This window comes from Eschscholzia californica, unplaced genomic scaffold, assembly GCF_041429995.1.
Source record: "Eschscholzia californica isolate CP2 unplaced genomic scaffold, dmEscCali1.0.p SCAF_3, whole genome shotgun sequence".
NCBI lineage: Eukaryota > Viridiplantae > Streptophyta > Magnoliopsida > Ranunculales > Papaveraceae > Eschscholzia > Eschscholzia californica.
Window position 1 is genome coordinate 8,824,398 of NW_028238420.1, and position 23,880 is coordinate 8,848,277.

The window sequence follows — 23,880 nt, forward strand, 5'->3', positions numbered from 1 at the left end:
CGATGTATATGTTATAGTTGTAATGCGCTCGATTTAATATCCAACTTGTGATTTACTGTCATATAACATATTATGATTTCTTAAATTATGAGTGTCGGCCACTTGCTCCTTGTTGCAGTTATGTAGCCACTGTATATCTATTGTAGCTTTAGTGCACTCGATTTAATATCTAACTTGTGGTTTCCTGTCACATAACATATTATGATTTCTTAAATTATCAGTGTCGGCCACTTGCTTCTTGTTGCAGTTATGTAACCACTGTATAAATATTGTAACTTTAGTGCGCTCGATTTAATATTCAACTTGTGATTTCCTGTCACATAACATATTTTTCTTAAAACAAAGAAAAGAAATATATAAGATATAGAAAAAATGTTGGTTCTACTTAAAGAAATACGGAAAAAAATATATATTCACGGAGAAATATATATATTCGAAGAAGAACAAGGAAATGGGTGCAAACACCCTCAAATTTCGGCATTGCCTGTAAAACTTCCCAAGCATCTAATGCATCAAGGTTTCCGTAAATTTTCCGAAAGGGTACTATGGTAAATCGGAGGGAGAGCCCGTTACGACTCTTTGAACAAACAAACAGGGACATCAATCAATACAATATACCCATCATAACTGGAAAAAAAGGAAGTTGGAGTTAATAATTGATGAACAATTGATTGAAGAAGATGGTGAAATTTTCAGTTGAGAAAGATGAAGAAGAAGAAGAAGATAATGAAGCAGGGCCAAGCAACATCAACTGCCCAACCAACAAAAAACGGAAGTCATCATCAACCAATAGAGATCAAGAAGAGCATGTACCCATAGATGATGGTAATCAGAATTCGGTGAGATCAGAGAAAGATGGGGGTAATTGTAATAGCATTTCTGTAACCCTAATCGACCCAGAAGTTCTTGACTGCTCTATTTGCATGGAACCCTTGACTCCACCCATCTTTCAGGTACTTACCAATTTCTCCTCTTTACTTAGTTCATAGTTGTTTCCTATTTTGTTCCATTTCAAATTAGGTTTGTATTAATTTTTTGAAATTTTAGGAACAGAGTTAATTTTCAATGCCCTCTTAATTGTTTGCCATTGATTTGGGTTTGGATAATTGGATTAGGTTTTGACAATTAGGGACTGGGTCTTTTGAGGCTTTAAAGTAAATGGTTTCCTCTTAGTTGTTTTACTTGATTTATCCTCACAAAATTTTCTATGAAAAGAAAATCTTTGAAACTACTAACTTGGGAATTCTGAGAAATGTTTTACTATCCTCAATTCCCTTTTCTTAGAGAAGTATATTACAAGTAGAAATAGTCCCAGATAGGTCGGTAAAGTAGCAGAGCCACAAATTGCCCACTCCGAGACGCACAAAATAAGAACTGATTTGTAGTTGAAAGGCTAAAGAAAGGGAGTCTAGTCTGCACAAAGGAAATTACATAGCTTTGTGGTATCTGAGACTAGGATCTTGTTTCGGTTGTAGTTAGAGTTAAGATGGATTTTGACTTAGCCGAGCTTGCCAGTTTATGTAGGGGGTGAGAAATGGTCGGTTGCCGACCATTTAGGGTAAGGCCAAAGCCAAACCAATCAATAACGATTAGGCTAAATCATCGGCCGGAGCCGAACCGATCAAACCGTCAAACGACTTCATTCGGTCCAGTTTGGTTTGACTCGACTGAGTTCGGATGGTCCGTTCGACCGAACTCATTTAAGCAAAAAGAATGGAGGTTGAAATTTGAAATCAATCTTTGAACTATTCTAGATTGAAATTTAAAATCAGTTCTTTTTGCGTTCTCTTACATATTGTTTTGATTTCAGTGTGAGAATGGACACATAGCGTGTTCATCGTGCTGCACTAAGCTCGGGAATAAATGCCCGTCTTGCTCGTGGCCCATTGGGTACAACCGTTGCCGGGCCATCGAAAAGGTTATTGAGTCAATCAAAGTATCTTGCCGATATGCCTTATATGGCTGCAAAGAAACACTCGGCTACAAACAGAAAATTACCCATGAAGAAACATGCGTGTATGCACCTTGCTCATGCCCAGTTTCTGATTGTATGTTTGTTGGATCATCTGAGCAATTGTATATTCACTTCAGCAACAAACACTGGGCTTCTGCTATTCGTTTCCGGTATAATTGCCCTTTCTCAATTTCCTTTGGCAAGGATGAGTCTGTTCTTGTCTTCCAAGGGGAAGATGATGGTCGTCTATTTCTTCTGAATAATCATATTGAACCTATTGGAAATGCACTATCAGTAACTTGCATTGGGCCGAGTTCTATGATGGGAGGGTTCTCGTATGATCTTATCTCAAGAAGAGGAGGGAGCTCTTTGAGATTACAGTCTTTCACAAAGAATGTCAAAAGAGAGAAGGACCCGTCGCGTTCGGAGGATTTTCTTCTCGTTCCTTGTGATTTTTATCGTGGTTTTGGGCAACTTAAGATGGAAGTTTGTATTTGGAGTTCTAGAGAACTGGGATGAACCAATACATGATCCATAATCAAAATGTTGTTGTAAATTGTAATATGTGTCTCAACTTGGCCCCGTCTCTGAAAAGTTCTTGTAATATATTGTATAAAGCGTGCTAGCCGCTTGTATAATAACTTGTTGCAACTTCTTGTGTTTCTTGAAATAGTTGGTTAAAGTTTTACCAGCTTTTGTGAGATTCCGTTAACCTATGTTCTTTATTGCTACGAAGTAGATATTTGATGATGGTCTGAAAACTTTAACTGTTAAAAAGTTGCAGAGGCGTCTGGCATATTCAGAGCTCCATCTCTTAACCCAATGTCGCATAAACAGAGTTAGCTCTGTGCTGGGTCAGATCTGACTGGATTTCCATGTAAAGCACCGCTTTTGCAGGTCATGGTTGCCTATTTGTAGCAAAATGGTGGTTTTATTCTTCAACCACAATGAGTTGTTTTAGCTCTCTTAGATCTATCTTATTTATCTAACATCTCCATTATATTGTTAAACATTGTTGCAGGAGTATCTTAGCCGGTTGATTTCTTCCTGCAGCTCTCCAAGTGGACCACAAACATACTCTTGGCAGATACTAAGGTGGTGCTTTTTCCTCATTGTCTTAATATGAATTGTCTGACTGACATATACCTCAAAATCAGCCTGATTCCGCCTTTCAACGAGTCAACCATCACAGAGTCAAACAAAAACGAAGGTTATGAAATCTGACTAAAGTCAATTTAGACTTCGAGTCAGATTTCAGATCTAACTTTGAAAAAAAAAACTACCTAACTGTATTCTTTCATTTCAAATGAGATGATATATCTTGATTACTTTCTTAATTCTAGGATTCACATACTTTGATTGAAGGCCCTTTGTCGAGGAACATAAGTTCGGAAGACTCGCATCTCTTCTTTGTTAACATTTGAGTTTAACTTTTCTTTTTGGTTCTTCATGAGATTTCTCGAATAGTGATATGCTAAGAATTCCGAATGAGGGCACCAATCCTGCTTGGTTCTACTTGTAACATGGTATCCTCCAGGTACGTGGATTGAACCACTGACTTTTATTTATGTCTGACAATTTATATCTAGTCTTTCGATTATTGATGAATCAGAATATTAAATCTAAATGATCATCATAGTCTATGGTAGTTAGTTGGGTAAGAATCTTAAATATGTTATAGATTTTGACCATTTTAATGTTACTTGACCTAGCAAAAGTCCACTAATCTTATAATTGTTTACATAAAATTTTAATAACGCTTAAATTTGTAGTTGGGAACTTGGGATCATCGAGTTACTCGCCAATTATTTTCTTCTGGGGTAGTCCGAGCCCAACCAACTTTACCAGATACTTTACTACCCTTTGCGTATACGATTGCCCATACCATCTATGGGTGAGTTTGCATCCAGTATTCCAAATTTGAGTACCATAATCTTCAGTCTAGATCACCCCAATTTCTTTGCAAAAACTTATAAACTCGATTAGTTATAATCTTTTTTTAGTTAACTAGGTAAGGTTACAAGTTTTATATACATATAATGCCAGAGAGTAGGTGTATCTATTAGGTACACATCAAATCTAAAAATGTATATCACTAGAACATAGTGTGCCGAAAAAGTATACTCCTTAGTGTAACATACTTACATGATATCGTATCGTGTTACTGATAACCATACCGCGTACTGGAGCGTACAAAGTAACATTGACCCCAACTACTTACATGATGTTATTGTATAAAACTGAAATCATTAGCTAAAAAATTCCTCGAAAAAACAGAAATTGACTCTTAACAAGATCATGTTTGGGCGAATAAATTGTGCAAAGATATTGTTGACTCTGCTATTGTTGATAGTAATTTGTGCATAGGTAAGTTTGTAGTTAGAGATATTGTGGTGCTGAGAAGAGTCTTGGTTAAATTCACTGCCCACCCTTTGTGTTTATTGAAGTTTATTATTATTATTATTATTATTTCCTCATCTATAGGAGCTCCAACTTTATGGTTATTGTGCCACTCACAGTAATCCAGGAAACTCATAGATTATTGGGGATCTCCTGCCCCCCAAAGTCAAAGATTCGTAGATGTCGCGATTAGGTAAAGATAGAGTTTTTCGTTTAAAGCGTTAAAAGGAAACACAGTTACAAAGAGAAACTAAAACGACCGCAACTCTAGTAGAAAGATGGTTATTATAGTAACAGGAAATTGGGCCGAATACCTCCTTTCAAACCCCTTGTAAAAAGAAGGAAACATCTAAAGTCGCTCACATTATTGTTGTCGGCGCTCTTTTTACACATCAAACACCCTAAAATTTCGACAGTAAAGAGACGCCAACAGCTAAAAAGTGGGGCGCCTATTGAGGTACCCTAACGAGAAATTATCGTGGGGCGCCTATTGAGGTACCCCAACGATAAATTGTCATTGTAATTATCCTTATAGTTTCATATGTTATATGTTGTCTTACCTCGAGTAGGAATGAGGCTGGAGAACCAATTTATGTGAAATGATGGAGTTGGAGCTTGTGGGTAAAGCTTCATCTAAATGATAAGACCCTGTCTCTTTAATAAATGAGTTTTTTTCTTTGTTGAACTTTATTTAATAAATGAGTTAAAAACCAAAAGAGAAATAAAGATTTTTGAATTTTTTATTAAGAGAAAGAATGTGGGTTCAAGCTATATGGCTCCCAACCTTCAATCTCCCCTTTTACTTATTCTTTTTTTTTCAATAATGCAAGAAAAATGGGCTCCATGGCATTTGTTCATGAAGGTTTTGTTTCTTTTCTTTTGATTAATTATTATAATATCTAACATTAGAGCTAGATTTTGTGCAATCTAGATAAGTTTCTTGAGAAATACTTATTTTCCTTCGTGTCTTTTCAGAGTTTGACTTGCAACATCTTTGTGACCTTTCTCGAAAAAAAACATCTTTCTGACTAAATATTTTCATTACATTTTTCGTGAAGATCTCAATAATTTGTACTCAAGTAAAATGTTCATATTCTGTCATCAATGTAGGAAGTAGCGGTGTTTAGGGTTTATTCCGCTACTTAAACGTTCAATAGAACAAAACCCCTGAAGGTGAAATTTTTCCGAATAAGCTTATTTATACAAGTTATGATCTTCGCGACAAGAGGATCATCCTTGCCCGAGTGCCCGTCCGTCCTCACACTACCTTCTAAATCATTTGTTTCCCGGTTTCTAAAATTCTATCACCTTGGCACTGTGATTAGAAATGAATTTTCTTTCTCTTTTTCTCATAATTTTATTTTTTCAATTACTTCTCTCTCTAGATACAGTAAGATCAGAACACTGGTCTCTTTTTTTAAAATTAAATGGTTTTGACATAACAAAAGGAAAGGAATATCTAGATATGGAGGTGATTGGTGCACTAATATATGTTTGGACAATTTATTGAGATTCCTAGAGAACACTTTTAAGACAAGAGTTGCTGCATATATCATCATCATCTAGACCTCTATGATGTAAAGAGATATTTATGTATGACTTTGCGTGCATCATTTTAAACCAGTTTTGGTGTAAAGATCTTTTAAGTGTGACTTCAGTCCTGCTTCAGGACGTCAACCTTCATACCATGAGTTATTGTTTGTAAACTTTCTATAAATGTTTGGGTTAATTCTTATTTGATTCATATACTATCATCTAATCAATTTTTGGCTCTCATTTTTTTGACCAATGTCGTTTTAACCCCCCATACTAACAGCCCCTGAGTTAATTTTATGTCAATAAGTTTTTCTTTTTGCCCTTTAAGGCTTTTCTTCGATTTGGAGGGTTTAGATTTTTAAAGAAGAAAGACAGAGAGAGAGAGAGAGAGAGCACGCCTAGAGTTGCACTAATTGAAGACCTTTTGTCCCCCTCAGACCGATTTCTTTTATCAGACAATTTAAACTCGTCGACATTGCGGAATCTGGCTCTCTGAGAACGATTTTCTCTCGCTCTCATTCTCCCTTCCCCACTATCCTCCTCTCCCTTTCTTGTATCTTCTTTATGCTATTCTGTCTCTCTTTCCCATATTCTATTTTCTTGCATTCTCCTCTACTATTTCTTTTTTCTATTATCACTTTTCCTTTAGTTTATATGATCTGGACAACATATATAATTTCAAGACATATCCAATCTAATTTGTGGACATCAAAAGTGAGAGGGAGAGAGAGTTAGAGTGCGAGAGCGAAAGATAGTAGATGGAATTAGTATATTTGTTGCATTAGTTTTGAATTGGAGATACCGGCAAATTTCATACTTATGCTATAATCCGAAGATGAACTGCACATGATATAGTTATAGGAAATTAAATAACAAAAATGGTGCAATGCCCAACCAATATCCTGGTCGAGGTACTTGGACGGGCATGATCTAGTGAGAGAAAGTGAAAAACTTTCTCACTAGATCTGAACCGGCCAAGTACTCCTGCCAGAATTCCGTCGGGATATTGGCCGTAGCATCAACCCTGATTAAATAAAAGTAAAGCACTTTAACAATAGTTCCCCATCAAGCCAACAAATAAACAATTAGAAGCCCAAAAGTTTAGTTTCTCCACTTCCCATTTTCCCACTACTCATCACATTGCAATAAGACACCACTTTTAGATGAGACCTTTGAATTATTTGTAGTACAGAGGTTTTATTTGTTTTTTCAAAACAAATTCCCAGCATTTCTTCAAAAACTTTTTTAGGCTAAAGTTTGTGAGAGTTGGCTCCAGGTTAAATAAATTAAAGTTCAAAAACGTTATTAAATCTAAAATTGGGAGTTGACCACTGGTTGAAAGCTTTGTGGCTGGTTCACACTGGTAGGATCACTTTGAGAAAGAAATGTTCTGATCAACGAGAACCGCCCACATCAGTCTTCGGCATGTGATCAGCTCCTAATTTTGGACCAAATAGTATTTTTAGTAGATATTTGGACCCAAATATACATCTTGAAACTACTAGTATTAAACTATTGGAAAATTGGGGTGCACAAATTATTGCAAAAAGAGACTTTTATCCCTTATATATAACACACGTCTATCTACCCATCTCCCTGTCTGTCCCCTCCCCCCCCCCCCCCCCCCCCCCCCCCCCCCCTTTTACCACTCTCTATCTATCTCTTGTGAACTTGTTTCTCTCTTATTGTTTCTCTTGTTCTTCTCCTTTTAACTCTTTTGCAGTATATTATTATTAGTGAGGATCAAATCAGAAACAAAAAAATGGGTGCTCTTGACTTTCTCTCAGACTTTTGGACAGTTAGCACTACCAAGAGCAAAAGAAAACCAATGCAGGTACTAATAACTACATACTACTTCCTCATTCCTAAACCACCCACATCTCTAATCTTCTTCTTCTTCTTTTGCTTTTTCTTTGTAGTGAAAATAGATCATCACATCTTTATTTCTTTCTCTTCATTTGTTCTTGTTTATATAACTTAGCAGGGCATCTTATACAATTTAAAGCTTGTTTTCTTTTAATGTTTTATGTGCAGACAGTTGAGATTAAAGTGAAAATGGACTGTGATGGCTGTGAAAGGAGAGTTAAAAATTCTGTTTCCAATATGAGAGGTTCTCTCTTTTTCTCTTTAAGTACATTAGTACAGTGATCAGTAAGACCCTATTAATATTCTCCATGAAAGATTAGTGAAGAAAAATGCTAGACGGCCCGAAAAAATAGGCTAACCACAAGCTGGAAGCCATAGTGGCTGGCTCCCATTGCACAGCCCCAGGCGAGAGAGAGAAACTGACCGGTCTAATGAGAGCCAGCCACGTGGACTTTCGGCCTATAGTTGACCCATTTTTTCGTGCCGTTTAGCATCTTTGAGTATAGTAAAAGGGTCTTTTTAGGTAACGTGTGAAAGAACATAACTTTTGTTCACCTTCAACAAGTCAAAATTCAATTTGTATCAGTAATTAGAATTGGATTCCTAACGATTAAAGGTCTCAATTCTCGACTACCATTACTCTGTTTCTTAATGAACTATTTTGCTTCTTCTGAGAAAAAGAAATACAAGCCAAGTTTATGGCTACAAAGAGTAACAATGGTTCACATCATATAGTTATCATCAAATGTTAGGAATAATTATTAGAAATTTACTTTTTAGCATTCTACTCATTTTTTTTCTTTCTCATGATGGATCAATAAAAAAAGAAAAATAAAAGAGAGGAGATGATAAAAAAGAATTGTTAAAACCAATAATTTCTGAAAATGGGTTCTCTTTCCTTTTTGTCCTTTTATCCAACAGAGTGCAGGTTAGGTTTTTTGCCTTCTTGATCACTCACAAGTCACAAGCATGTTTTGTCCTATTTGACTCCAAATAAGTGAAAAGCAAAAAAGAAAGTGATAGAAGAATTAATGCCTTCAAACTTCATAGTAGGCTTGTACTATATTAATATACCAAGGGAAGTCTTAATAATTGGAACTTTGCACACAAAGTAATTTTATTTGTCGATTTGATTTCAGGAGTGAAATCGGTCGAAGTAAACAGAAAGCAAAGCAAGGTGACGGTTAGTGGATACGTGGAGCCGAACAAGGTTTTAAAGAAAGTGAAGAGCACAGGGAAGAATGCAGAATTTTGGCCTTATGTTCCATATAATTTAGTAACATATCCTTATGCAGCTCAAGCCTATGACAAGAGAGCACCGGCTGGTTATGTCAAAAATGTGATTCAAGCACTCCCTTCTTCTAACAACTCTGATGAGAAATTGACTACTCTTTTTAGTGATGATAACCCTAATGCATGTTCCATCATGTAAACTCTTCTTTTTTACTTATAACTTACTAGGCATAATCTGCACAACCAGTACTGTCGAGTGTCGCGTGCATGTTTTATTTGTCAAGAAAGTTTGTACTAGTTATATCAGAAATTAGTTGGTTGTATTTAATTTTATGAAAATGTGCGCTAGTTTTTATTTATGTAGAAGTTTTATATCATTAACCTACTCTTTATTGTAAGATTTTGGTGCATTATGAACCAACTAGAATTAAGTCCTTGTAAACTAATTATGTATACAATTTAGATATACAATTGGTTAACTTCAAAGTCGCTCGACCATAGCCGTCTCTTCTACACATGAATCACCCACAAAGTTTGCCTGTAAAGGGGCATCTCTTGCAATAAGTTGGAGCGGATCTATTGAACTTGCCGTCGACTAAACCTTCATAATTGCAATTTCTCTTACCTAAGCTTTCACACTAAATTGAGTGTCAAACGCCCATTTCTCGGTGTTAGTATTATGTACCTATGATACAAAGGGCAGTTGTAAAGGCACCGTCCTATAAGTGTTATAGGCGCCTCCCTCAAGGCAAATTTGATAGGGAGTTTGTGAAGGAATGGGGCGCCTATAACACTTATGGGAGGCCCTTATAAAACTCCCCTAAAAAATATTATCTTGTTAGGGTGAAATATGCCTCAGCGTCAGAAAAATATCTGGGTTTGCAGCTTTTCATTGGAGCTAAAAAAACCACGGTATTTAAAGATATTCTGGATAAAATTAAAAAGAAGCTCAATAAATGGAATCACAGTTTCTTATCTCTAGCTGGTCGCACGGTTGTTATCTCAACCATTGCGGCGGCTGTACCCCGATATCAGATGCAATGCTTTGCCATCCCCAAGGGGATTTGCAAAAGCATCCAGACCGTTCAGCGGGACTTCTGGTGGGGTAAGTCTAAAGGTATTCGTACTAAGGCTTGGTCCGATATTTGCACTTCTAAGAAGGTGGGGGGTCTGGGCATCCACTTGCCAGAACTCGACAACACAGCGCTCCTCACGAAAATGGCTTGGAGACTAAAGAATAATCCAGAAGCCATTTGGGCTAAACTTCTCAAAAGCAAATATTATCCAAACAAAGACACCCCGAGCCCTGCCAAAGCTCATAACTCCTGGACATGGAAAAACATAAGAAAACACTGCGGCGTCGTTGACGATCTTGCAGTTTGGGAAGTTCACTCAGGTCAGGATATAAACATCTGGACAGATAAATGGATTCCAGATATAGAAACTAATGTGATGAATAACAATAACTCTAATTTGACCAAAGTTTCGCAGCTCATTAGCAACAATCAGTGGGACTTAGATGTCCTTAACGATAACTTTGATGCTAACACCCAGAACCTCATCAAGGCTATTCCAGTCGACTCAGAAGGCCAAGATCAACTTAAGTGGCAACTCTCCAAATCAGGTAAATTTACAGTATCTTCGATGTATCAGTATTTAAGCTCCAGGAATAGTTTGCATAGCTCCAATTCCAAAAACTGGACATTCATATGGTCTCTACCGGTGGTACCCCGTATACAGTTCTTCATTTGGAAAACTTGTCATAGGGCTCTTCCGGTCAGAGCTAGAATAGGGAAATATATTGGTCTGATCGAGACCTGTCCGAACTGTAGCACTGTTGAATCCATTGAACATGCTCTTTTACACTGTGCTATAGCGAGAAATATATGGTTCCACTATAACATTAAAACTGAGAACATTCTCTCCATCGAAGATTGGATATTCTCGTGGGAAAAACAGCCTGATCTTTGTTACACGAGCAACAACATTCACTTTGCTACTATCCTGTGGATCTTATGGAAAATGCGATGTGACCACTGCTTTCAGCATGAAATTAACGACCTCACGAAAATTATTAACATGATTCAACATTACCCGAATACAGGCAAAACTCATGAACCGAATAAAGAAAAAAGATGTGATAAATGGCAGCCTCCGGTGAATAACTTCATCAAAATTAATGTCGATGCATCCTTTATCAACATTACTTCCACGGTCGGTATCAGTATGATAGCTCATGACAGTGAGGCTAAATTCATTGAAGCTCAGATTCAATCAACTAGAGCCAGGAATAGTGAAGAAGGTGAAGCTAAGGCTATCCTCCTTGGTATGGAATGGGCAGCAGCCAAGAACTATAGATCAATTATAATTGAAAGTGACAACGCTAACCTGATACAGCATATCCGTAACAGTCGTCACTCTATCCACTGGCAATCAAAGATCCACATCAAGAAAATCAAAGAAAGATGTAGTTCGTTCAATGCAATCCAGTTTCACCACGTTAAGAGAGCAGCTAACTCCCATGCTGATAAACTGGCGAAATGGTCTAGGAAGCATAGTCAGAGTAAAGTGTGGCATATGATCCCTTACTTTTTAGTTTTTATGTACTGTAAGAACTCTTTGCTTCATTAATTCTATTGTAGTTCAACAAAAAAAAAAAAAAAATATGTTATTAAGATTTATATCAGACCAAGCTACAAAGAAATCAGTAGCTAAACAACAAAAGAAATATAGAGAAAACAAAAAAAACAATGACATTTGATTTACAGAATATAATTTAATATAAGGTTAGATTGAAGGACAAATTAGAACAAAATTTACCATAATTATGGGTGCTTTTCTCGAGAATGGACATGTAACCTTAGCAGGAATAAAACATTTCATATTTTATGCCCTAAAAAGTGGGCAACAATCTTATTTTTGTTCTTTTATTTTTCTTGTTGGTGGAAAAATTATCAATCAAATTACTTTTTACCCACCATAAAGACAATAATTAAAGAATGGTTTAGGCACCAACTTTGGTTTAAAATTGAGACTTTTGGTAGAAGTTTCTAATATAAAAGTTAGAATGTAATCTTCTTTTTACTGTTCCTCTTTTCCTGAAAATGATTTCCTAATCAAAATTTCTAACCACTTTCTTTTATAAAACTCAAAGCGTGCAAAGGACAAGATTTTTTGTCTTAGAAACTCTCTCATTTATATGCATGAATTAGTGCAAAAAGGTAAATAAATAACAAGTGGATAGTAAAATATTGGGAAAATGGGATTTTATTTTGTTTCTAAATTATGGTATTGTTTATTTATTTTTGTTTTGGTTGTCCGAATCAGATTCGTCTAGGGCTGACTTATTTGTCTCTGAATGTTCTGAGTTTAATTTATATAGTTCGACTGTTAAAAACACAGTACTTCTTTTAAGTTGGTTTAAACAACGAACTCTGATAGAAGTATAGTAGTTATATCAATGAAAAACTACAAATTAGGAGAAAAAAAATAGTAAACAAGTTTGTTGTGTCAACTGTCATAGCATGAAGTCCACTCCATTGCCTGAAAGTGATTTCAAAACACCTCGGTGCAAATTATATTTGTTAGATTAGTTAGTCCCACATTGTCAAATTGATAAAACTTCTCCCTTATGTAACTCTTTATAAAGAACTTATATAATAACTAGGAAATCAATACAATTGCTCTTTTCTTACATGGTATAAGAGCTTCTAGATTTCTTTCTTGGGTAATAGTTAATCGTTTATAGTCTTCCGCTTTGCCGGCGGCGGTATTCCCATTAATGGCTACCGTCCGCCGGACTTTCACCGATTTTTAGTTTTTTTGCTTCAAGTTTAGTTTTTTTTCAATAAGAGTAGTTCTCTTCTATTGTTCAAATCTAGTCATTATTCAATACTTTTCTCAATAGTATTTGAAAATGATGAAGATTAATAAGAACAAAAAATCAAAACAAGAGTGATTTGTTGAAGAAATCAAAAGATCTCAAGCATTTCAAATGCCTCAAGTTCTCCACAACATGAAATCTATGTGGATCAATGGTCATTTAAATGAAGGTCTATTTGAGATGTGAGAAATTAGAAAGCTATTAGAGAGGTGGAAAAATATCATGGGCTTTTCTTAACCTAGTTATTTATCCCATGTTTATCTTGAAACTATACTTATAGTTGTCCAAAATTTTGATCTACTAAATGATGCACACCACATATTTGATAGAATGTGTGAAAGAAATGAAGCTTATTCTCATAGAGGGGTTTCTTTGATGTTTTTGTCAACATATTTGGGGAAATGGTAGAGTGCCCAGTTCCGTGACCAGTAAAATGTCCATATGACGTGGAATTCACTAAAAGACAAGGTTTTTTCAAAGTTTGACTACGGTGAGTTCGTTAATGGCAAGCAAATTCATCCTCTTAGTTGATTTGCTCATACTTATTATATCCAAGATGAGAACTCTCAAATGTTTGTTCCTTTAGTAATCTACTTGGTTCCATTAGTTTTCATAAGATCAAATGAAGAGGATGATGAGACATGAAAATGTCTCATTTGAATCTCTTAACTCGGGTTAGTTAGTCCAGTTCGAGCGGTTACTCTGATTATTTGTTTGATTTTCTTTCTCAGGTCTCATTTACGGAGTTCGATGCGAAAACATCGTGATGAAGACATACTTGAGGGGCATTTTGGTCATTTTAATGACAAAGGTATTCTGGTCAATATTAGTGCTCGTGTGAAAGAAGAGTCCAATACGAATCTATCGGCGAAAACGGAAGTCAAATCGGAGTCCGGGTGAGCAAACTAGGGCAGGTCAAGTCATGGTCAAAACAAGTTGACTAGAAGTCAACCAGGAGCATCAGAGACATGTGGCGGATAGCCGTGAGGCAGAAGAGAATGACGCGGGATCTTATCGGGGTCGCGCGGTACAGAAATCGGGATGTACTTTGGCTTTAGATTCGATGCATCGCAACGTTACTTTATCGCGTACTCCCGAGTCTGTATAATATCCAGATCCGTACTTTAGAAAATCCGACGGCCATTGAAGCTCCCACCATGAAACCGTGAGACATCACCAGCTACATGAAGTAAATTCAATCTTTTCTCTCTCCCTCTCGTCTCTATCTCCTAATATCTCTAATTCATAAAGAGAGAAAGAAAGCAAACCGAGAAGGAAAGATATGGGAAGTTAAGAAAGAAAGCAAACCGAGAAGGAAAGAATAAAGGGAGAAGGAAAGAAATTTAAACCGAGAATTTGAAAAGGAAAGAAAGAAAAGAAGGATTTGGGATTGATTTTCTTCTCTTTATAACAGAAGGTTTAGAGTAGGAAGGAGGTATCTGTCCACGGCTAAGAAAGAAAAAAACAGACTTAGAGAAAAACAGAGAAGATTATCAGTGTTGAGTGATCTTTTATTTTACTTTGATTTGTATTAATTCTCTTAGTGAGAAAGAGAGGGATTACAGAAAGAGTGATAAAGGAAACAGAGAGATTGTAGAGAGAGAGAGATTACAGAGCTCGGTTTTATAAAAATTCATTTCACTTTGTTTTTCTATTTTCTTTTTTTGTTTCTGTTCTCTTGGTGAGAGAGAGATAGAATACATAAAGAGAAAGAAATTACAGAGAGTTATAGAAGAAAGAGAGAGAAAATCAGAAAGTTAGAGAGAGAAAGAGAATTGGAGAAGGTGACAAAATAATTTTCCACAGGGAATCCATTTCCGGGAAGACGAGAAAATCGCTTTCCCTGAGGGTGCGTTTGGCGGAATTCTGGGAAAAACAGAAGGAAATCATTTCCCTAAGGCCCTGTTTGGTTTGGAAATAGCGAAAAAGTTAGGTTTTCTTACTCTTTTACTTATATAAATTTAAATGTTTATCTCTTCCAACATGATTAGCTAAATCTTGTCTATCTAGGGTTTAGATGAAGTCTAAATTAGTTTTATCAACATGATTTATATGTAAGTTAATCAGTTTTTAGAATAAATTTCCTATATTTTAAATTCTTAATTGCTTTTAAACGATGATATATTCCGGATTTTATACCATTAATGTTATAAAACCCGAGTTAAATGGAAAATTGATTAACTAATGCAAATACCTCATACTTAGAATTGATTATAAGGATGGATTCGAAAACCCTAGGTTCTCCTTTTCTGAATATCAACTTAAGTGTTATTTAAATTTGAATTGCTATTTTTTTTATTATTATTTGAATCATATTACCCATCAAAACCAAGTTAGAATTAAAGTTTGACTAAGTCTCTGAGGAACGAACCGGTCTTACCGGAATTTATTACAACTTGACACCCGTGCACTTGCAGGTGTAGACCTATTTAGGGTAACCTTTCTAGGCCCATCAGAGGAGATAAGAGAAAAGAATATAGAAAAGAATTAAAGTGGGAAAGATCAGGAATGATGATTGCTAGTGGTTGGAAAAAGGATAAACTCATAAGATCAAGGGTTTGCATTTTATATGGAGTAATAATCATGTTCGAGCTTTTGAAAGCAAGGAGTATATCTCCGCCCACAACCGGACAATGGGTTATAATTGTCCGCTTTCTCTTTAAATAGAGAACACAATTATCTTTAAATAGAGAAAATATCTGGCAATGGCGTCAACTTTTCTTCAGATGGTCTTCCAATAGAGAATAGATAAACAACACCTGGTAATGGTACCAACTTTTCTTCAAATGGAGAAAAGAAAACGACAACAACGACAAACAAGAACAACAACAACAACAACAACAACAACAACAACAACAACAACAACAACAACAACAACAACAACAACAACAACAAACAACAACATCAACAACAAACAACAACAACAACATCAACAAACAACAACAACATAGTAACCTCACAATGATGTCTCCATATCAATACCAAGTCAACATCTACAAACTTTTAGCAAACTCATGAATTTTTCACTAGCAAAAATCATTCGTTTGAGGGGGAATGTTAGAATAGTTAGTCCCACATTGTCAAATTGATAAAACTTCTCTCTTCTGTAACTCTTTATAAAGAACTTATGTAATAGCTAGGAAATCAATACAATTTCTCTTTTCTTACAGTATTCTTCGATCACTCCTCAAGGATTTATCACAGCTACCATCTTCTTCTTGTACTACATAAAATAGTATTAGAGATGCAAAATATCAGCTCAAGCCACGCTTTATTTTATAATTCAAGTTTTTTCTTCGTCAACCAAGCCATGCTTAATTCCAACTCTTGTATTAATCGACAGCCGATTTGTGAGTTGTTTTTGTTCAATCTAGCCGATTCCAGTGAGGTGCAACCTTTTAGATGTGATTTCACCCTTTTCTTCCTCTTCATCTTCTTGATCTATTATTCACGTATTACAATAAATAAATAAAAACTGTTTATTCCACATGCAGTAATATGGGGAATATTGAAGGCACATAATACAAAGATTTTTTTTTAGGGAAAGAGAAGCTATAGTAGTACTAATAAAACTAATGGGTAGTTTTAAATACTCTCAAGAGTTAAAAGACACTTCCCTCGTACTAAATTTGATGGGAAGTTTGTGAAGGAATGAGGCGCCTATAAAAGTTCCCAACTTCAATTCCAAACTACCGTGTTTTCCGGGAGAAAAAAAAGAAAATATATGTAATCCACCAAGTAATATTTCCTTGGTACACTCTTGAAACGCCACTTTTGATGTATATAGATAAGAATTTTTTGATGAAAGGCCCAAATTTTGGGCCCAAATACAAAAAAAAACCCAATAGGGATTATTAACCCACCCAAAAATCAACTAATATCTCAAATCAAATCCAAATACACATCCCTATGCTCAATCCGGACCCAACTCGTATCTCTAAGACCTAATATTTTCTTCTAATCCCTCATTTGCCCTCCTATATATATCCAACAACTCTCCCCCTTTATAAGAAATCATATCTTTCTCTCTCCAAAATATCTCTCTTCCAGAAATCAAATATCTTTCTCTCTCCATAATTTGTTTTCACTTTCTCTCTCTACCATATTAAAACCGAACCTCACCGACCATCATCTTCTTCAATCATCATCTTCATCTCTCTACAGTCATCATCTTCTTCAATCATCATCTTCATCTCTCTACAGTTATCATTCTTCAACCCTCTTCATTACCTCTTTCTCTCTCTAAATTTTTTTTCCAGATTTCTCTCTCTACAATAACCTAAACCCTCTTCAAGAACATTCATTATCTTCCTTTATTTTCAATCATGTTCAATCATCATCTTTTTCGTTTGAGCGACCTTCATCATCTTCTTCGTTTGAGCAACCTTCATCATCTTTTATCTTCAATCATCATCTTCTTTAATGGAGGTTAAAAAAAACTTCAAATCTGGTTTTAGAGAGATGTTTTCATGGTGTTTTCATAGTTTTGTAGAGAGTTAAATATATAGATTTGTAGATCTACTTATTTGAAGCTCCATTGGTGAGGTTGTTCTTAGTTTTAGGGTATTTTCATGGTGTTTTCATCGTTGTTCCGTACAGATTTGTTAATATTAGCAACCACTTCTCGTTTTGTAAGCAACACTTTACAGTTTGTCTAAACATTTTACGGGATGTGTTAACACTATTCCGTACAGTTATGTTAACAGTAGCAACTGGTTCTCGTTTTATTAAAAACACTTTACAATTTGTATTAACATTTTAAAGGATGTGTGAACATTTTGAAAAATGTTCACCACAATTTTGTATTAAAGATGTTCAGATCAGTGTAACGTTTTCTAAGCATTTTAAGCAGTGTCCAAACATTTGTTAAATTGCAAAGCAGAATTCAATTTAAAATACCTACACTTCTTCGCTGATGAGAGAACTTTTGATTTTGAAATGGACATACTCCGTCGTTGTGTAACATTTCCGAATATATTCTGAAATGGATGAAGATTAGGTAACTTGCATGCTACATTATACATAATGCTCGAGGAACAATTTCTGCAATTGTCGAGATCATTGTTTTCACATTATTTACAATGCTAGAACACTGTCAACAATGCGAGATCACAATCAATAATGAGAGGACATTTCAAAAATCTGATGCCACTGTTTTCCCCAAATTTTATCTTTTTTCACAGAACCTTATGTCATTTCGTATGCATTCTTAAACATTATGCAAAATGTTTAGGAATGCATCTTGCCTTGGTCTGTGATTCAGTCACCTTTAATATTTTTTGCCTTTTTTTACTAGGCCCTGCAGTTGTTGTCTCTTCACTAGCCCTCTTTCTAGAGCTAGCTCTTTGTACAACCTATTATCTTGCTGCCGCTGCTTATCTTTTTTAAATGTTTTGCACAAAATATTTCTACACAACTCAAAATATCAAAAACATATCAATTTTTACTCATTAATAACCACAAAATCCATCAACACCCCACTAAATGTTAAAACATAAACCAAATTGTCTGCCTCATTGACCAATAACATCACTGTAATAATCAAGTAAAACTCTCAAAAATCATAAACAAAGTACTAAATGTCTCAACATAACATAACCCCAATTTCTGGAACACAACCCAAATTATTAAAACAACCCATTCATTTCATCAACATTCCAGAGAACAAAAACTGGACTACAAATGCTTCCAAATTGTCCCTTGCTACCTTGTGAACTGCTTTCAAATTACATTTGTAATTTAAATAATTTTTCTTCTTTTTCTCCCTTGACTCTGTACGTTGAGCCTCCACCATCTGCTCTTTCGATTTGGATGTCGCAGATCGATGCTTCAAACACACAGTAATAGATATGCTAGATCATTCAGAAAAATGTTCCAACACGACTACAAATGCTACAACATTGTAAGCTGATGCCAATGGTTTTCAGAACTTTTCACAAAACCCTAGGAATAAGAGTAGGAATAAGTGAAGCAATATTTTACAGAATGACAACACACTAGCAATTATGCCAAAACATTATACGAAATGCGAGACCACAAACAATACTGAGAGGACAAACTCCAAAATGTCTCGAAATTATGTAAAATGCTTAAAAATGGTTTGAAATATTTAAAGAATATATTACCTTTGTCTGTGATAATGTCACATTCATCATTTTCTTGCCTTTTTTACTAGGTCCAGCGGTGGTTGGCTCTTCACTACCTTTTATATGTTTTCTGCACAAATTGAAATGTTTGTAAGATACCCTCACATGTTTGAAACAAACCAAAAATATTTCTACACAACCCAAAATGTTACATCATATCAAGTTTCATGGGTAAAAACCACCAAATGCATCAACACCCAACCAAATTTTTTATAAAAAAATAAAATGTCTCCAATATTTACCAAGAACAGAACCCAAAATGTCTCAACATAACCCTAATTTCTTTAACAGAACCTAGAATTCTAAAACAAACCATTCATTTCATCAACAAAGACAAACAACCAAAAATCGAAAACAAAGTACTAAATGTCTCCACAGAAACCTAATTTGCTAATCACAACCCAACCTGTAACAACAAACTCATAATTTCATCAACAAACCTAACCTAAAAACTTGATGAAGAACCATAAACCCCAAAATTACCTTCTGTGAAGATGCATGATTCCGAAATCAAAAACAAAATCCATAAATGTTTTATCACAAACTAAAATGTTTTCAATAATCACGAAGAACAACAACTTAAGAGCAAGTTAAACCCCAAAAATCAGAATCAAAGTACTAAAGGTCTGAAACGAAACCCTAATTTTTTTTAAAACAACCCAAAATGTCAAAACAAACTCATAATTTCACCACCAAAAATCCTAAAACTTGACCAAGATCAGAGATGGGAAGAAGATTTTGAGGAAGAACATAGTCGTATCTGTGTGTTAAAGCATTCATCAAAATGTTCGAACACTACTCTAAATGCTAAAACAATGCCAAAAATGGCGGATCATCTTGCAATATGTACAGACAATAAGCTGATGCTAATGGTTTTCATAACTTTTCACATAACCCTAGGAATAAGGGTAGGAACAAGTTAAGCAACATTTTACAGAATGGCAACACACTAGAAATGATGCCAATACATTATACGAAATGCGAGACCACAAACAATAATGAAAGGACATTCTCACAGATGTGTATAGAATATCATACCTTTGTCTGTGATCAAGTCACATTCATCATTTTCTTGTCTTTTTTGCTAGGCCCAGCTGTGGTTGGCTCTTCACTAGCCCTCTTTCTAGGGCTAGCTCAAAGTACTAAATGTGTGAAACGAAACCCTAATTTTTTGAAAATAACACAAAATGTTACAACAAACCCATAATTTCATCAGCAAACCTAACCTAAAAACTTGATGAAGAACCATAAACTCCAAAATTACCTTCTGTGAAGATGCATGCTTCCGAAATTAAAAACAAAATCTATAAATGTTTTATCACAAACCAAAATGTCGACAACAATCACGAAGAACAACAACTTAATAGCAAGTTAAACCCCAAAAATCAAGATCAAAGTACTAAATGTGTGAAACGAAACCCTAATTTTTTGAAAATAACACAAAATGTTACAACAAACCCATAATTTCATCAGCAAACCTAACCTAAAAACTTGATAAAGAACCACAAACCCCAAAATTACCTTCTGTGAAGATGCATGCTTCCGAAATCAAAAACAAAATCCATAAATGGTTTATCACAAACCAAAATGTCGACAACGATTACGAAGAACAACAACTTAAGAGCAAGTTAAACCCCAAAAATCAAGATCAAAGTATTAAATGTGTGAAATGAAACCCTAATTTTTTGAAAATAACCCAAAATGTTAAAACAAACTCATCATTTCACCACCAAAAACCCTAAAACTTGACCAAGAACAGAGATAGGAAGAAGATTTTGACTAAGAACAGAGTCGTACCTTTGTTAAACGCTGACGAACAGAAATAGGGTTTGATGGTGCTCGAAGAAGAGAGAGAAGAAGCCGATTTCTTGAAAGAGAGCGAAATAGAGAGAGAGAGATGAGAAGATGAAGTTGCTTTTGAAGGTTTAATAGAGAGAGACAGTAGCCGGAAACGCTTCGGTTGAGAGATCTAATAGCCGGTGAGCGAGATAGAGAGAGAGAGAGAGAGAGATAGAGACAGAGACGCCCAAAAACGTTTGGAATGAAGAGAGATATTTAGGGTTTTAGTGTTTAATCAATTGTAGAAACAGAGAGAGAGAGATAGAGAGAGATCGTTTTTAGGGAAAGTAGTCTAATCAACTCAGACTAGAGAGAGAAAGAGAGAGATGTTGTGGCATGTGGTGACTGACGCAATGACAGACAAAGGTACGTTTGGGAGGGAAATGTGTGAGGGACATAAGAGGTAAGTATTTCTTTTGGGGGGATAGTAAGGTAACATCACCTTTTGGTTTTTTTTTTTAGATATTATTCCCTATTGGGTTGGATTTCATATTTGGGCTCATTTTTTGGGTCTTAGATTTATCCTCTCTATAGATAATGCACAGGGAGCCGGTTAATTGAGCTTAACTAGTCATTACTTATCCAATTTGACCTCCAATGTGTGTGATCAATCGAAAATTTTGTTCTACATAAATTTTCAAAGTTCTAATTTGACCCCACAAAACTATGGTCATGTTAATCGTCAATAATTTGTTTCTTATTTTTCTTTGACTTTATCATCATTTTCTTTTTTTTCTCTACTGATTAAAAATAAGACACTGGAGACGTTCAGTCTGCAACTATAGTTTCACTAAAAAAAGAACAGGTTTCTTTCTTCTTCATCCCCTCTTATTCTTCCGCCACCTTAGTCTAACCACCATTATCGCCCACCATCCCCATCTCTCGATCTTTTCAAAAGCTTTAACAAGAAACAAATCCATCAAAACTTTTTGTTGAAGCTTCTCTATCTCTCTCTCTCCCCCACACAAGTTGTTGATTTCAGTGTACCAAATCAACAAGATTACTTAGCAAGTCTCTTAACCGAGTCATTGGTGAAATTGGTTCTTTATTTAATTTTGTAGGTAAATCAATCGAAAACATTTTTGTTCAAAATTAATTGAGAAAGACTAAGGAAGAGAACAATATTTTTTCGTACTTTTAACCAATAATATCCTTTGTCCAAGACAAATGATTCGTAGTCAAATCTCACTATCGGTTTAAGATTGAAAAGATGAATTGTTTTCCTTCTGTGTTTTTTGATTTATTCCTTTAAAATCAATATACTTCTTGGCTCGAAAAACCAGAATGTCTTTGATTTAGAAATAAGATAAACATCGGAGGATTAAAAAAAAATATATTTTAATCGAGGCGAGGTATTTTTCTTTCCTTAAGACATTTGACACTTATATAGGATCACAAAGTTCACTACAAAAAAAGGCCTATTTGGGACGGCCTAAAACTGCCCCTAAATGTCGTCAAATCGTCTCTATAAGTATCAGGGACGATCCTGCCTGGGTGGTTACTATTGGCGTCACAGACTTCTGTAAGGACGAATCATGCTACGGTTTTTATCTGTCCCTATTAATTTTCGGGACGACTACAGCTAGTAGGGACATATGTAGCTGTCATTAAAAGTTATTGGGGGCGGATCCCCTGCTACTTGTTTGGGACGAAATCTGTATTGGGACACTTCGAGAAACCGTTCATAGAAATTTTTAAGCTTATATACCGTCACTAATACATTTTAAAATTTTGAAAATCTGCTTCACATTTGTTATTGGTCCTGGCAGTTCTGCCTATTATTATTCCCTGCTAGATAGAGACAAATAAGTTCACCCATTCCACATAAACTCTGACAACAATAAAAAAAAACTTGTATTTTACTAAAATGAATCAATCAAACAATGTTTGAACTAAAACCTAACTTTCTAATATACTAAATAGAAAAGTATTCTAAATACTTCAAGTTTTCATATGCATAACCATAATATTACTTAACAAAACATATACTATATACCAAAACTAGATTCGTAGTTGTTTTCGCTTAAAATCTTCAGAGCCAAATGACAGTCTCTGACATTCTCTTCATATAGCAGCTTGATTCCCGCACTAAAACAAAAAAACATAAGAAATAAAAATAAATGAAAGATTGTACATGAATATTTGCTTTACATATTAATACATTCAACATCAAAGTCGACCAAAGGGTTTAGAGTTTCAAAGAGTATAATATGACCTAACATGCAAGAACCTAACCAACACCAGTATATACTACAAAGAATCCAAACAACAATAATTGAAGTTGATAAAGCACTAGTTATCAGGTCAAGTCAAACAAGAAATGAATACGTTCTGGAGAAGAGTGTGCATTAACTACCTAATGAGCATTCGATGTGTTAGATAACAAACGTTAACTTAACCAACACAAGTATATACTACAAACAATTCAAACAACAATAATCGAAATCGATGAAGTACTAGTTATCAGGTCTAGCTAAACAAGAAATCGATACGTTATAGGGAAGAATGTGGGCTAACTCCCTAATGAGCATTCGATGTATAAGAAAACAAACGTTATGAACCTTAAATTACTATAATTGATAAATCCATACAAAATAGTAAGAGGTGTTGGTGAATAAGGAAAAAAGTACAACATTAGAAAGAAAAAAACATATGTCTTAGTTATCATTCGAGCTCTAAGTTCAAATGCTTATTCAGTGAAACTTGTGGACAATCATACATAATGCAGCATGTGGAAATAAACTATAAATACTTTCATGAAACTTGTGGAAGATCATACAATATGTTTATCAACTACAGGTTAAGAATTAGTTAAGAATATCTGAGATATTAAAGTGAAAGAGCAAGAAAACATTTCAGTTTCGTTTCATAACAAACATGAAGTAACCAACAATAACACTAAAGAGATACACAACTAATATATCTCTTACAACTCTATTTTTCTTATTAGGCACTACAATCTATTGTTGCCACTTTTGTGATGGAGTAAAAACTTTCTACTAGGTCTATTGGTTACAATTTTC

General features: G+C 35.1%; 2 protein-coding genes across 2 annotated transcripts; both read left to right on the forward strand.

The window, feature by feature from the left end:
- The first annotated feature begins 387 nt into the window (after positions 1 to 387).
- On the forward strand, positions 388 to 2,655 carry LOC147548203 (E3 ubiquitin-protein ligase SINA-like 10). Its single transcript, XM_086670422.1, has 2 exons — positions 388 to 953; positions 1,811 to 2,655. Exons 1-2 carry the CDS (start codon positions 681 to 683, stop codon positions 2,471 to 2,473), a joined length of 936 nt encoding a protein of 311 aa, XP_086526548.1. The 5' UTR covers positions 388 to 680; the 3' UTR covers positions 2,474 to 2,655.
- A 4,811-nt stretch (positions 2,656 to 7,466) lies between these two features.
- On the forward strand, positions 7,467 to 9,401 carry LOC147548204 (heavy metal-associated isoprenylated plant protein 21-like). The gene is made up of 3 exons (XM_086670423.1): positions 7,467 to 7,724; positions 7,925 to 8,000; positions 8,896 to 9,401. Exons 1-3 carry the CDS (start codon positions 7,653 to 7,655, stop codon positions 9,186 to 9,188), a joined length of 441 nt encoding a protein of 146 aa, XP_086526549.1. The 5' UTR covers positions 7,467 to 7,652; the 3' UTR covers positions 9,189 to 9,401.
- Positions 9,402 to 23,880: the final 14,479 nt, after the last annotated feature.